Genomic DNA, 16592 nt, shown 5'->3' on the forward strand with positions numbered 1-16592 from the left:
CAGACGCTGCTCTCACGGCTCCGTTCTTTCTTTTTCTCTTTCTGTCCCCTCGTTTCTATCATGCAGGCTCCTCTTCTACTGCCTCTCTGAGCACAGTGGCGATAAACAGCTACCTCCGCGGCATCACTGAGTCACTCGACTGATCCGCCCGCCTCTGCGCAGGTGTGTGACGCGGAAGGAAGCGCACGGCCGCGCCCACCTGGAGCCTACACTTTTAAAGGGTGCGACTATTTACTTAAAATTCGCACAGGGCCACGGACCACGCATCCTAGGTATATGCAATTTAAATGCTTAGTTCCTAATGCAGAATTTCACACAAAGCAAAACATTTTATTAACAAATAGTAATGTGAAAAAAATATCCTATTTACACAAATGAGGTAGATATTTAAGAAGAAAAAAAAACGTATTTACACAAAAGGAGGCAGAACTTCTAGTAGTTCCAGATACTTCTCCAGCATTAAACTTTTACAAACGAGCAACTATGAACACGGATGTCTAATCGACTCACTGGTGGGCTGACATGCATGTTTCCGCACCTTCAATTCCTTTGGAATCCTGCTTGTATCTTGAAGCAAATCTAGGTCTGTGGCATCGTACTACTGGAGCTTATGGCTGAACTAAAGAAGCACCCAACATCCCTGTGGTATGGACACAAAGCATGTGGTGGCAGACCGGCAGGATGGTTCAAAGTGCCCAGTGGAGGGACAGTAGGAGAGTGGGGTGCCAGCACGGATACCCGCAGGGCAGGCTGGGAATTGTAGTCCCGCGAGACAGGCCTGTTGGGATTCCAGGACTGCTCCTTACTTTAAGAAGCTCTTGCCTGACCCGGAGGCGCTCCCAACATGCAGCGCTGTAACACTGAAAGTACTCCCAGCTCTGGCAGAAAGGGGGCTCCAATGACTGACCTCAGGAAGTCAGAATGGAGAGGTGGAGGATGAAGCTACACTGGAGGAGTGGAAGGAGAGGAAGAAAGTGAAGAGAATTGTGTTTCAGTGTTTTCCGTTAGCAATATAAAGCATTATTTTAACAAATATCTTCAGCAAAGAAAGTATATGAACCTGGAGCTTGTGTTGATGTGTTTGAGGGGCTCTGTGGGGGACCCCTACTGGTCACACATCATTATACAATGGCAACTTGGCACACTTATTCCCCCTCAAGTAGTCAGGCAACCCAGTCCCTGTCCTGGGGTATCCCCCAACATTGCTGAAGCCAACAGAATGATATCGGGGTTCCATGAGGTTTCTGACCATTCCAAGGTTTGAATCCTGGGCATCTGACATTCCATCACAAAAGGTCTTGTGGAATGTCAAAGACACGGGTTCAATCCTTGGTAAGGGTAGAAACTTCAAGGAAACCTGAGAAAATTACATTGAAGCCGGGAGTGAATTGCCTATTTCTGGATAGGACCACCCCAGCTGACCCCCTTGAGGGCAAGCAATGCAACAACTTGCCACTGGACAATGTTGTACGAGTCAATGGAGTGCATAACAGGGGTGTTGGCTTCCCCAGCTACAGGGGTCTTCCTTTAGTTCAGCCAGTAAAGCTGCAAGTAGCGCAATGCCAGAGACCAGGGTCTGAGCCTAGAAATGAGCAAAACTCCAAAGGAATGACATTGTGGTTCCAGCAACAGCAAGTTTTTGCCAAAGGAAGCCTAAATGTCAGATTTTACACTTGGAGAACATTAGAACAACCGCACAACAAGCTGCTTGTGTGCACAACAGGAATGGTAAAGGATTCTCCTTTAGCTCAACTAGTTCAGGCCCTGTGGCGGGATGCCATGGACCCAGGTACAGGAACTATAGAATATGTAATATTTGTAAAGAAATTTTGCTTTTGGTATTACCTTAAAAATTCTTAATACACAGATCATCACAACAAATGGACTAAGCAGCCCTGCTGTTATGTAGCAAATCAATTATCAAAAAATGAAAAACCTAAACCTGCAACTCTTGAAATACCACGTCCAGTATATCCAGACACTGGTCGGGATGCTGCATGCAAGTACCGTTCACAGAGATTTATTTGTTTCAGAGTTTCTTCCTCAATGCAGTAATTCGGTTCTTAACAAAAAACTTGACGCCCCTCCAGTCTCTGTTTCTCAATACCTCGGGCTCGGCCGTCAGACATCGCTCGCATTCCCTCTTTCCTGGCACTTTGCACGTGCGGATGAACTTTCCCAAGTGCTTCTCAACGGCTTTCACCTCAGAGTCGTCCCATTTTCTCTTTTTCACGTTTTTATAAGGTTTACAGCATTTTCTCCTCTTTGATTTGTCAAGACCTACAAGATAAAACCAAACTTAAAGTAGCCGACTGAAAAGGTATTTTCGCATTAGATTAGATTAGAATTGAAGACTGACATTTTCCTTTGAATTTTTGTGCCCTGTTATTGCTGTGGAGGATTGTCTTCTCTAACTACAGAGAACGTTGACCAAAACAAATGTATTTTGTGATCATCACTGTGGAGCATGGCAATGACCAACAGAAGCAAAAGGCAAGCTGTGTCTGCAGCATTGAGGAAAACAGTCATTGTGTGGAGCAAAGAAAAGAGCGCTCACCTTGGTTTTCCTCGTCATCTCCCAACTCATCCTCACTTCCTGAATGGTCACTATGTACTTGAAGAAGACCTTAAAAAAATAAAATAATAATAAATTATATCTATATGTGTGCACTCGGTTTGACAGTCGTCCTTTGTGCAGCCGGATCGCTACTGAAAGACACTTGTGCTTCTTCTGCCTGCACTCTTGGAAAACCCTGAGTGCTCCTGTATAAGTTTGTGACCCAAGCGTGATTCATAATCACAATTAAAACAGATTGTTGTTACATATGCATCATAGAACTAACTATTTTACATTACAGCGGGTAATTAACCATATAAAAAAATAGTAAAATGTAATAAATCGAAAGAAAATAATGTTTCATGTTGCGTTAGAGGTATTCGTTGCGTTATACGTTTTCATTCTGTTTGGCTTTGAAATGAACACACAAATACTTTTTAAACTTACACTTTTACTGTAAAACTTCAGTAAAAACAGTACAGTTGACCCTTGATATACATTCGGCCTGACATGCGAACAACTTGATTTACGACCAAAATTTCTATTTTGATTTACGACCAACATCTTGCGTTACGACCCAAATGCGGTCACGTGTATCTGCTTGTGCGATTGTAAACAAACAGCCGAGAGCGTTTGTAAGCGTCAGTCGGAGCCCAGATACATGTGTTTGTGGATGTAATTTCGGTCAGTGCAGTGATTTATATAATGTTTTTCGATAATTGCTAAGGAAGGAAGAGAAGGTAACAAAGGTAAAGAAAGCGATCACAATCGAAACGAAGAAGGAAATTGTGAGGAAATATGAGAGTGGTGTTCGTGTGACCGATCTCGCTAATATGTACAGCATGTCGAAATCCACCATCTCGACAATTTTACAAACAAAAGATTTGTATAAGGAGGCTCCTTCCAAACAATAACCACCTTCCATTTCATTCTCCTCCTCCTCCCTTCCTGCAGCCAAAAGATTTCAAATTAAATGGTGAGTACAGTATGGAATTGTTGTTTCTGGTAGGCTAGGCACTTTTTAATAACTTTTTGGTTTGTACATTAGAAAAATTATTGGTGTTTTGGTAAAATATGCACATTATACAACCTTTTTTTATTATGAAAAGGTTAAGTAAGTGTTGCTGTGGGAGGTTCGGAACGCATTATGGGTATTTCCATTATTTCTTATGTGAAAAATAGTCTTGACTTACAACCAACTTGAGTTACAACCAGCCTTCGCGAATGAATCGAGTTCGTAAGTCAAGGGTCAGCTGTATTAGGAATTAACTTTTCGTCAAAATCGCATTGAATTTTGATTCCGTGTTTGGAGTTGCATCGTGACAACGCAACATATGACTGCCTGTGAGTGAATTTCGTTTCTCTAATAAATAAACCGACTTTTTCGAATGTTTGTCCCTGTGATTTGTTAATTGTCTTTGCAAAAGCTATTCTAACGGGAAACTGTAAATGTTTTAATACGAATGGCATACCAAGATCTCCTTTGGTGTCTAATGTTATCCCCTGAAGATGTAAAATTTTAACAGGCGACAAGAAAGGTAATGTAGTACATGTCAGAATTGTTCGACCAATTTTGAATACAACTAATCTTGTCCTATTGCACAGCCCATCACTCAGACATAAATTACGCAATAACATTACAATATAGCCTTCTTTCAACAGTAATTCGGCTGGTGGAAGACCGAATGGTGTTAGCGGTTGTAGATATTCTACATGATATTGTAAGTTGATGTTTTCATCTTTCGCACCATCACCATCAACTGTTCCAGCACAGTCTATTGATATGCATTTGACCAATTTGCCGTGTAACCGATTGACATTTTTTGAGTTAATTCGTTTGACTTTGTTTCTCGGTGCTAGGGTTGCCCGTGTACTCATTTTTTCCATTGATAACCCTACAGGATGAAATTTATCAATAAGATTTGGATATATGTCTTCTTTTGTTGGGAACTGAAAGTGAGGAGAACATAAAAATTTATAAGAGCTGACAGAGTAGGAACTGTGTCTGACAAAAGCATTCACACGAACGAGAGGTGAGAGGACCGCAGGCGTGGCTGAATATGAGAGGAGAGGAGGGTGGGACTTGAAAAGAATCTCTTGGCAATAGTCTCATCTCAAGATTTTCTAAAAGAGATATCTAGATCTCTCTTTATCAGAGAGAGAGAGAGAGAGAGAATTATACACACACATATTCATACACCCATATCTGAACAGGAATGGAAAAATGGACAATGCATAGCATACCATCGGGATCAATGTCAATCTCCTCCATTTTCTTTCCTTTGAACTCTCCTAGGTTTCCTTTTTCGAGAGCCATCAGCAATTTACTTATTTTAGCCAGGTGTAATGTTCCTTCTGGAAGACGATAATATTGTCGGCAAACTGGTACGTCGTGTCCCAGGAAGTCGGCTATCTGGTCTAGTTGTGCATCATTTAAGCTGAGAGCTTTGGACAATGTCGCCACATGCTTACCAAATTTAGCCAATGTCAAGGCGCTGGGATCTTTTGCTCCGCATTCATTTGCGACCACTCGGATACAGTCAGATCCTCGGAGATGCGACAGTGCAGATGGCCTTGCAAACATGTAAATGTTCTCTCGGGAAACTCCACAGCTCTGCCTCTTGTCTACAAGTAGATCCATTGCTCGCTGCACTGCAGGAGTCAGTAGAATTGGCACCTTTCTTCCTTTCTTACCTTGGATTTCAAGTCGGGTGAAGTGCTGGTAAAGTCTTTTCTCCAACTCGGGGAGATCTAGAGCGTTATCTTCGTGCAAGACGGTTTTATCCCTGCAAGAAAATGTGGACAGCAGCATCCCTGAAACTTCACCCTTTTGTTTTCGATTAAACAGAATCACCTGCGCCAGTGTAACCTTAGAAAGCATTGTCCAGTTACTTCCAGAAACTTCCTTCATTAGCTTCTCATAGTATTCCTCTTGCTTTTCATCTAGATACACGTGCATCTTCCTAACATCTTCAGTAAAGGGCAAGACTTGTGGCACGTTCCATGTGATGTCCCGTAGCATCTTCAAGGCATTTGAGGAAATCATTTTGCTCCACCTTGTTCCGTACATCCGTCTGAAATTTCGTGCAGTCTTGGCCATGGTGCTGTTGCTTTGCGTCATTGCTCGACTTTCCACAAGACAAGAAATCTTCTGTAAGCTGTGACCAAGCTTTAGTGCAAGGGATGGAGTTTTGAAGGTGCACGTACCTTCATTATAACCACAAATGTTCTTTACAGAACAAACTACATGATTAAAATTTGCTGGATTGACAAAGTCTTCCATTGTACGCAGAGGAGTCATCTTTCTGGCTTCACACAGTAGTCTGCCGACCTCCCTTAATTTCTGCCGAACATACTCATACTTGTTAGCATCTGACCCCACCTTGTCATAAAGGTGTTCGCCCAGCTGTATAATGAAAGGGTCAGATTTTATTGCCAGTAGAACCTCGTCATGCACCATAACACTCAAGATCTTCCATAACCCACTGCTAACCCCAGGTGGCATAGGACTTGCAAATGCACACGTGGACTGCGCTCTGTTCTTTCCTGGTTTTGATGTGGCTTCATCTAAGGTTTTTAATTTACAGCGTTTCATATGACACCAAAGAAACTTCCTTACAAAGAGTCCTTGGCAGTTGGCACAGTGCATGAAGTCTTTGGAGTCCATTGGTTTCTGGGGTTGTTTGCATGGGATAAGGTCTCCACTTCCATTCTGGATTACTTCACGGTTATGGACAAAATTGCCTCGGTTTCTCAGATGCTCTAATTGTTTCTTCCTCTCTTTGGAGTTTTTCGGGAATTGCAGAGCTTCGGCAACTTCTTTCTCTTCAGAATGAACTTGTTCTAAATGTCTGGCCATTTTCACAACAGGCCTGCTACAGTACAGGCAGTACTGTTTCTTATTGTATAGTCTATGGCCGCTTACGTTTTTGGAAACAGCTTTGACAGAAAGGGATTGCGGTCCTGTATAACATTTGGTTACATCCTCCGAGCTGCAAATATTAGGGCTGGTATCAGAAGAGGAATGCTTCTTCTTGGCTTTCCAACACTTGCGTGGTCTTTTGCATTGGGGTGGCGTACCTTCGGCAGAACTGCTATACTCTGAACTATTCTCCTTTAAAGAATTAGGAATACAATCCTGGTTGGTGCTTTCAAGGGTATTTATCAAACTGGCATCGGGATTAAGATTCTTCTCAGCGAGCTGAAGAAAAAAATAAAATTAACATAGAATCTAATCAGATGACACTGCTCAAGGAAAAAATAAGTAAAAAGAGGATGACATACTATAATACGTTTGGTTCCCTGTACACGTGGCACTGAAGAATCAATCTCCATCTCATCGGAGACCACTGTGTCAGAGTCTGATCCACCAACGTCCATGTCCACCTAAATTCAAAACAATTTGCACACTGATTAGCATTTATCATTACTTCTTTTAATACAATTGTCTAATGGACAGCATACTGAGGAACTGCATTCACAATTACGAGAAACAGTCAAGACTACAGCACAGCCGTACCACCAGCACTTCACAACAGGTCACCCACCTGAAGCCAAGTATGTTTGGGGCCGGCCAGTACTTGGATGGGAGACCATCTAGGAAAAGCTTGGGATGCCACCAGAAGAGAGAGATGTTGGTGAGACCAGCAGGGGGCTCTTACCCTGTGGTCTGAATGTGGATCCAACTGCCTCAGTACAGTGACAGGGTCATTGTACTGCAAAAATGGTGCCATCTTTGGATGAGACATAAAACAGAGGTCCTGACACTCTAAGGTCATTCTTCGTAAAAAGTGAAGTGTCTCCAAATGTCTTGGCTAAATTTCTGGTCCTATAAATCATTCTCCTCTCTAATTGGCTGTCTCTCTTTAAAAGCTAAAAGCTAATTTGTGGTGAGAGTACAGACGCAAAAATGGCTGCCATTGCATCACCCTGGTGGGTGCTACACATTAGTGGGGGTTTAAGTGGCTCCCCACTCACTACATAAGCACTTTTATATAATCCTATCATTACTCTTTCTATAGATTTATTATTATTATTACAATCCTTAAATTACTACTAAACATAATGTGTAATAACTGGCTCCAAATTGTTTTAAAATCATCAGCACTGACGACTTTACAATGTAAAAGTAAATAATGATCCGGCTTTTTCCTACAGTCCAGCACAATCTGCTGCACCCTTTACAGGCAGGAAAATCATCTCCAGTTACCACACTGTATTAATATGTAAGCGGTGCTGTAATGGAGCAGAAACATATTCTCGGAGCAGTTGTTCAATTTGAAATACTTCTTAATAAAACTCAAAACTGACATATGCATATGTCAAATTGTACATATATAAACTGTCAACTTGTGCACCCATCATGTCAGACACACCACGGAGACAGGGTATGGGTGTGTAAACCCTTCACTAGTACAGCTGCATTAGGCTCTGCAGAGGAGCACAGGAGGCTGTGAGCATCCAAACGGATTTCAGGTCAAACATATAGTGAGGACCAATAAAAAGAAATGCATAGATGCATGGATCGATAGATGGACAGATATTAAAAGGCACTATATTACTGACAGAAAGACGAGATGGATAGAATAACCCCAAGGGGAAATTTGGCTTTTTACAGAATCACTTCAGGTAGGTTGACAGATGAATATATCCACTATATGTTAGCTAGACTGATCCAAAGACAGAACTTTATTTGTCCCCATGGGGAAAATTTGGCTTTTTACAGAACCTCTATAAATAAATACAAAAATCGATTGATAAATAAACAGATACTTTGGTCTAAATATGAAGGCCTGTCCCAGTCCCAGTGAGGCGTCATGCAGGAGTATTGCTGTTGGTATAAAGGAGCCGCCCCAAATCCCCCAACAGTTTCCCCGACACATTTCTGCTGAATATGTCACATGTGTCAGGTGGCATTCACCTTGGGGACAGTGTAGGGGGCCATAAGATGGGCTCTGCACAGTGTCAGAGGATGTTGTGAGCATCCACACAGTGAATATGTGCCAAGCTTTAAATATGTACACCAGGACAACAGTGGGATAGCAACTTTCACACCTTTAGGGTTTTAACTGCTCTTCAGCCCAATAAATAGTTATTTTTGCAGGATGCTAATCTGGATATTTATTTTCTATTTTTCTTTTTGGTATTTCTCTATTTTTCTGGGTTAATCTGCTGTGAAGAGGATAAAGAATGGAAAATCCACTGGTCCAGATGTCATACCTGTGGAAGCATGGAGGTGTTTAGGAGAGATGGAGTTTTTAACCAAATTGATTAATGGAATCTTGGAAAGTTAGAGGAGGCCTAAGAAGTGTACTGGTGCCGATATTTAACAATAAGGGGGATGTGCAGGACTGTAGTAACTACAGGGGGATAAAATTGATGAGCCACGGCATGAAGTTATGGGTTAAGAGTAGTGGATGCTAGGTTAAGAAGTGAGGTGATGATTAGTGAGCTGCAGTATAGTTTCATGCCAAGAAAGAGCACCACAGATGCAATATTTGCTCTGAGGATGTTGATGGAGATATTTAGAGAAGGCCAGAAGGAGTAGCATTGGCATCATTGTGGACCTGGAGAAAGCATATGACAGGGTGCCTCAAGATGAGTTGTGGTATTGTATGAGGAAGTCGGGAATGGCAGAGAAGTATGTAAGAGTTGTACAGGATTTGTACGAGGGAAGTGTGACCGTGGTGAGGTCTGCAGTAGCAGTGATGGATGCATTCAAGGTGGAGGTGGGATTACATCAGGGATCGGCTCCGAGCCCTTTCTTATTTGCAATGGTGATGGACAGGTTGACAGATGAGATTAAACAGGAGTCCCCGTGGACTATGATGTTTGCCGATGACATTGTGATCTGTAGCGATAGTAGGGAGCAGGTTGAGGAGACCCTGGAGAGGTGGAGATATGCTCTGGAGAGAAGAGGAATGAAGGTCAATAGGAACAAGACAGAATACATGTGCGTAAATGAAAGGGAGGTCAGTGGAATGGTGAGGATGCAAGAAGTAGAGTTGGTGAAGGTGGAGAAGTTTAAATACTTGGGATCAACAGTACAGAGTAATGGGGATTGTGGAAGAGAGGTGAAAAAGAGAGTGCAGGCAGGGTGGAATGGGTGGAGAAGAGTGTCAGGAGTGATTTGTGGCAGACGGGTATCAGCAAGAGTGAAAGGGAAGGTCTACAGGACGGTAGTGGGACCAGCTATGTTATATGGGTTGGAGACGGTGGCACTGACCAGAAAGCAGGAGACAGAGCTGGAGGTGGAAGAGTTAAAGATACCAAAATTTGCATTGGGTGTGACGAGGATGGACAGGATTAGAAATGAGGACATCAGGAGAGTCGGCTCAAGTTGGACGGTTGGGAGACAAATTCAGAGAGGCAAGATTGCGTTGGTTTGGACATGTGCAGAGGAGAGATGCTGGGTACACTGGGAGAGGGATGATAAAGATAGAGCTGTCAGGTAAGAGGAAAAGAGGAAGGCCTATGGATGTGGTGAGAGAGGACATGCAGGTGATAGGGGTGACAAAGCAAGATGCAGAGGACAGGAAGATATGGAAAAAGATGATCAGCTGTGGCAACCCCTAACGGGAGCAGCCAAAAGAATAAGAGGAGGAATCTGGATATTCATATTTTTTATGTGTAGTACAACATAAATGTAGACTTTGTTACCTGCTTCTCGTGTGATGAGCAATGTGCCAATTCAGGCTTCTCAACTTTGTTTTCATTGACGTCCACAGTCCTGTTTGCAGTAGGAAGAGCCTGTTCCACAGACATTTAAACCTTTGTCACAATGTCCACATCTTAAAACCGCTTAAGGTGGGAAACTACAACAAACTTATAGAAACAGCAAATTACCTGACTGACGGAAGACAAGCCACTTGCTGAATTATGTTCATCCATAACGGACTCCACAGCCCTCCCTGCATTTGGAGGATTCTCCGTAACCTATAAAGAGTACAACTCATGAATCTGTGCACTCGGAAGCCTTCCAGTGTCAAACTCCACACATTTGTTTGCGTTTTCTTTATATCACCTGAATCATTACTACCTTACATCTCCAAGGCCAGTCCCCGCTGCCATAATCGCATGTGATTTCCTCTCCAGGAGAGATGTCTCGGATTGCAAAGAGACACAAGCGTGGCTTTCCTTCCACAGCGATTCTCTTTACTTTACAGTTGGGATTAACACGATTAGCATTGACCGAAATTCCCAGCAAACCATCTTCTCTTGCAGCATCAACGTGATTACTGTGAATAAAGGAAAAAACACAAACACTTGTGATAACCTTAGAGACAAAAATCGAGCCTGCATCACATTCAACAAGTAAAACATTACGTTAAAACAATCAAACACTTACCAGAAATGCTTTCCATTACATTTGAAATCACACATGAGGCCCTTCTGCACATCATGGTATAAATGTTGTTGCCTCTGACAGCCGTCGGTACTTATTAGGTCTCCTCCGTGTTTGACTGAAAACTCGCCTTTCTGTAAACTTTCAGTCACACCTTCACCTATTTAGAGGCAGGAGGAAAAAGAAATGAATGCATCCATAGCTTCTTTATCCAGGTTAATCTTTTGCTTTCTCACCTTAAAACCCCTATAGAACACAAACATTCTTTAATACAAAAAGATTAAAGCCAAGTCCTCATGTTCAAGACGGAAATGCAGGGCACTTTATTGTCCACACGCTTCCCTTTCTCTGCGACGTCACGTCAGCTAGGATGCAAAAAGCAGAACTGCAGACAGTAATCAAAATGTGCCTTGATAAGAGAGTTTTATAAATTTAGCAAGACCTCCATTGGACTTGTACTTCATACTGAAAGAGCACTACATCTACAGTCCACCAGCCTGTTAGCCTTCCTAATATCCTCTCTACACTGAAGCACAGCAGGTATTTTGTTGCTCATGTATTGATTGCATTTAATTGGTAATTGGCATTTTGACACAGAAACATCTTTTGTTTAGGACATTTTGTCTTAAAATGAATAAAAACTTTTTTTTTTTCTTCTTTTTAAATGTCAGGATTTGAACTGTTCACATAATTAATATTAGAGAGTCAGGCTATTCATGGTTTAGTAGTAAATATCTTTTAAAATACAAACTTTTTTTCAAATTGAAAAATGGATGTCTGGCATTCTGTTTTGCCCAAGGAGATTAATATCAACATTAATAAGGATGACAATTTTTCTCTCCCCAAATGGGGACCTACAGCAATGTAAATGATTCATTCCATCACCAACACTTCAATGAGGACTCACTCTGACCCTGCAGTTATAATATTTGGGCACTTTAACCATGTGACTTTGGAACAAATGATGACAAATCTCTATCAGTTTGTGTCTTGTGCCACACACATATATACACATACACATATATACATAAATTATTTCTAATAAAGACAAAACAACCCATCAACCCAAAAATACGCAAAAATGTCTGGCTTGGCTAACAGAGAGCAGCTGTTGGGTTGTAAGCAGCAGGAAGAGGTGGCGAGAGCTGCTCAGATTGTGCCACTGGTTTGTATTTAAAGCCATTAACATTTAAATGGCGCTGACCCAGCTTGTGCAGTTCCACAAGCATACTGATTGATGGTGGTTTCCCTGTTTGAACTGGCTACCACTTCGAGTAATCCATCATTAAGATGTTGGCACAGAGTGAATCGTTTCTGTTGCCGAAGTCATTGAAGATGATGCAGCTTATTTAATAATAATAATAATTCATTACATTTATATAGCGCTTTTCTCAGTACTCAAAGCGCTATCCACACAGGGAGGAACCGGGAAGCGAACCCACAATCTTCCACAGTCTCCTTACTGCAAAGCAGAAGCACTACCACTGCGTGCCACCACTGTGCTCTGTATACTTAAGGTCAGTTTAAATTAATGCAAAGCTCATTAAGCATATATTTGGATTTCTTAGTATTATTACCCCTACATTACACCGCTCCCTTTCTTCTTCATTCTGGTCTTGCATAAATTCAATAAAAAGCATTACACTGGCTTGTTATGTCTCTCTGTTCTTTTTTGCTACCAATTTAATCTTAATGTTATTTAAAAGGAATAGTCTGCTCAAAATTGATACTTTGTTTAAATGTTTCTTAACCAATGTGATTTGCAGAGAGAGAGAGAGAGAGAGAGAGAGAGAAGTATTCTCATGCAGAATAGGAGAAAATATTTATGACACAATAGAACAGTAATGGTGACCATTTCTGCACAGCAACAAACAGAGTAAAAACATCCATGGGGAGAAAAAAAAAAAAGATTCAATTCTCATGTAACTTGTGTTGCCTAATCCATGTGTCTGTTACCCATTCATATGGTAAAAATAATTTGCTGAAACATTAAGTTACTTCCTGAAAACTCTGCACTGAATGCCAACAAGGAAAGCTGTCATTCCCACAATACATTCATTTCTCAATTTCTGCTTCTCCAGCTCCTGCAAGCATCACGGCCTCCATGCTCCACGCTATGCTAAATGATGACACCATGGCAGTCAACTGTGGTTGCACCAGCAGGACAAGATGGTAGGAGCGGCACAGACAACCCTTTGTGGACATGAAGGTGCTAAGCCAGTGGTTCTCAAAGTTGGTCCTGGGGTCCCCCTGTGGCTGCAGGTTTTTATTCCAACCAGCTTCTGTTTTTAAAAATCGGACCCTTGGGGTAATTAAGTGATGTGTTATTTCCCAGATTCTGTGTTTTGGGAACAATATAGAAATCAGAAAACCAAGTTTGGTTAATATATATGTACTAAGCAGTTATATGGGTATAAATGTATTTTTTTTTCTTTTTAACAATATTTTCATCTCGATTTTCATTCTTCTTTTCCAGGTGTTCTAAATGTTTGTTTAATCCATTATTTACTAATCAATAGGTCTGATGCTAAAGTAGTTGCAGCCGTTGACTATTCAGTGTGTTGTTCGTCTGGGTGTCTGCTTGTTTTTTTAAACTGCCTTTATTAAGATACAATGAAGGGGGGAAAACTGCACAGAGAAAGGGCAAAATATAATGAAATCAACAAAAGAGAGAGTTAAGCATCTAAATCTCTAGCAAAAATAGAAATATTTCCAAGTGTCTTGTGTATGTAAAAATCACACTACTGTGTTTTCTGAATGTAGAATAAGAGAAGAGGGAAAAAAAAAAAAACAGCAGCTAATTAAATGAGCTCAGTGTTAGCAGGTGTTGTCACGGATTAGGAATCTGACTGGAACAAAAACCTGGGGTCCCCGGGACGGAGATTGAAACCCCCCTGGACTAAGCATTCACTTGTAACAGCTCAAAACCTTTTGTTCAACCGTCCAATGTGCTTATGTTTAGTTACAGTTGACATGGCAGAACTACAAAGTTTCAAATAATGGCTGTTAAAGTTAGCTGGAGTTCATGGGGAATGTTTATTATGTTTTGTAGGTGGCAAAATTCTGTTTATTTTTTAACTAATTACTAAGTTAGAAATTACACTATGTTTTTTGCACAGGCACCTGTGTGTGTTGTTGACAGCTGCTATGCTGGGTCGCCAGTATCTCAATGCCATTAATCTAAAAGCCGGTGCCACACTAGTCCGAGCATCCACTTTAATTTGGATTAAAATAAAAACCAAATGAAAATTTGTACAAATGTAATAGTTTTCTTACACGTGCCTCAAGCTCTCATTTTTCATTTTACCTAATCTCCACAATGAGCTTTGATATCGACCACCAATCACCCACCCCATCTCCAATTGTATTTTTGAAGGCCGAATGCTCCTTTGTCTCAGCCTATTTAAACTCTCCAGCTCACGTTCCACTGACCTTTTATTCTTTTTTAGACTTGTCGCATTCCTCCTTGGCCATAATAATAAAGTTACATAGATAATTTAGTTGATATGCTTATATAATTAATAAATTCAACAGGTAAAAGTTTTCCCAAGATTATAAAATTATGCTATAACCTAATAATTGTCTTTATGTTTTACTAGGTCTAACCACCTCAGGATTGTAACCCATTATTTAACAGATTTCTTTTAATATTTAGTTTTTTGTTTATATTTGACTAAAGTGATTACTTCCTGCTAGTATTGTCACTAACTCTGTATTTCTGACACTGGTTACCATAATTATTCTATGTAACTGTAGTTATAGTAAGATAAAGTGTGCCAAGGTACAGTATATGTTGTGTTTACTAAACTCTTTCCAGAGTGGCACACCAATACACATCTATAATTATCAGTTCAAATCCAATGCTCCTCTAATAAAAATCAATCCAAGTCTTTCTTGGGTTTTGTGAAGTGATGGTTTCTGTTACACCCTTCTTGTCCTGACCAGTCAGCCTTTCAGTGTTTAGACCCTTCTAGTTTTCAGGATCTGTCAGCTACCACCGGGAGTTTCTTTCTAACAACCTTCCTTTGACTACAGACCTGAAACGTACACATTATACTTACTTTCTTCACAATGGCTTGCAGATGATGGTTGATCCTCCAGTATTCTCCCTGATGGCACTTCCTCAGACCTGGCTTGTTCTGATATGAAGGACTCCAACTTCACATTGACACACTGGCCTACAAAAGAACGGCGTCCATTCTGAGAGAAGGCTGATCCAACTACCGCGCCACTTGGACACCCAAACTCCAAGGCAGACTCTGATAGGATGTGGTCATCTTTTGTTTCCCGTTTCTGCAAGTTGGGGATGAAAGGCTTCTCCTCTGCCTCTTCTTTTATATCCACTGATCCCAGTTCACAATCCTCACCCTTAATGCTCAGATTTTCTTGTACTGCGTGGACGGACTCCCACTCACGATCCTCCTCCTTGATATCCAAAGTTCTCATCTCCTCGGTATTCATGTCAGCCTGGCAAACCTGCTCTCTGTCACCCAGCAAAGATGTGCTGCTCAATGGCAACTTTGCAGGAAGAGGGAACAAAAAAAAAAAGAAACAGCAACAAGATATGTGAACTTTTTCTTTTTACTGAATACAAACAAAATGGCGGCACGGTGGTACAGTAGTAGCACTGCTGCCTTACAGTAAGGAGACCTGGGTTCACTTTCCGGGTCCTTCCTGCATGGAGTTTGCATGTTCTCCCCGAGTCTGCATTGGTTTCCTCCCACAGTCCAAAGACATGCAGGTTAGGTGCATTGGTGATCCTAAATTGTCCCGTGTGTGTGTTTGGTGTGCCCTGCGGTGGGATTTGTTTCCTGCCTTGCACCCTGTGCTGGCTGGGATTGGCTCCAGCAGACCATCATGACCCTGTAGTTAGGATATAGCTGGTTGGATAATGGATTGGATGGATGAATACAAACAAAATTTAAAACACAAAGTTGTTGTTGGGACCCTGCTGCATATTAAAACAACAATCTGGCTTGCTGAATGCATCTCATTTGCTGCTAGGCATTCCAAATCAACATTAAAAAAAAAAGGAGAAGAAAACAGCTGCAGGAGATCTTAACCCACAACCAAGCAGCAACAAATAATTACATCAGAAGAAACAACAACATGGCATGCGAATATGGCCGAGGATAACAAAAATACTACAAGTACATAGACAATCTGCTGCCACAAAATGGAGACTAAAGAGAAGATGGGAGAAGAAAATGAATCATAAATAAAAAAAGTGAAGGGTTAATACTGGAAGTCAAAATGACTGTGCTTGTGTGTGAGAGAGGAAAACAGAAACAATTTAAACTAAGCTGTGCCAAAAAACACAACAAACATCCAGAAACCTGGACTCCACCTTTAGTCCTCATGTTTCTCACACTTGCACTTCCTCCTTTGATTGCATCAGTAAAGGCAAACTGCCCAGTGAGGTCCAGACGGACACACACACACACAGAGATCGTTGTCTTTTATTATATAGTAGATAAACTGACACCGAGTAACTTCAGCAAACAAATTATTCAGCAGAAGTGAGTCAAGAAACGTGACTGGTGCTCCTTTACACCAACAGCAATATGCCTGAATAACACCATGTTGGGACTGCTATGTCACAAGTTCTTTCCTTTTAGCTATTCTGGTGTATACTTGAAAGGGGTTTGTTTTCTGTTATAATATTTATTGTGCTTTAAAAAAAAAAGTTCT

The 16592-nt window shown here is 41.3% G+C and overlaps 1 protein-coding gene across 1 annotated transcript; it reads right to left on the reverse strand.

The window, feature by feature from the left end:
* Positions 1 to 433: 433 nt before the first annotated feature.
* Positions 434 to 15429, reverse strand: LOC114666981 (uncharacterized). The gene is made up of 9 exons (XM_051925003.1): positions 14963 to 15429; positions 10905 to 11061; positions 10581 to 10794; positions 10403 to 10483; positions 10217 to 10306; positions 6842 to 6943; positions 4802 to 6758; positions 2558 to 2626; positions 434 to 2280 (listed from the first exon to the last, which is right to left on the reverse strand). The coding sequence occupies exons 1-9, from the start codon at positions 15360 to 15362 to the stop codon at positions 2030 to 2032; spliced, it is 3321 nt and encodes a 1106-aa protein (XP_051780963.1). The 5' UTR covers positions 15363 to 15429; the 3' UTR covers positions 434 to 2029.
* Between the last annotated feature and the right edge of the window lie 1163 nt (positions 15430 to 16592).

Source organism: Erpetoichthys calabaricus, chromosome 1, assembly GCF_900747795.2.
Source record: "Erpetoichthys calabaricus chromosome 1, fErpCal1.3, whole genome shotgun sequence".
In the NCBI taxonomy this organism is placed as follows: Eukaryota; Metazoa; Chordata; class Cladistia; order Polypteriformes; family Polypteridae; genus Erpetoichthys; species Erpetoichthys calabaricus.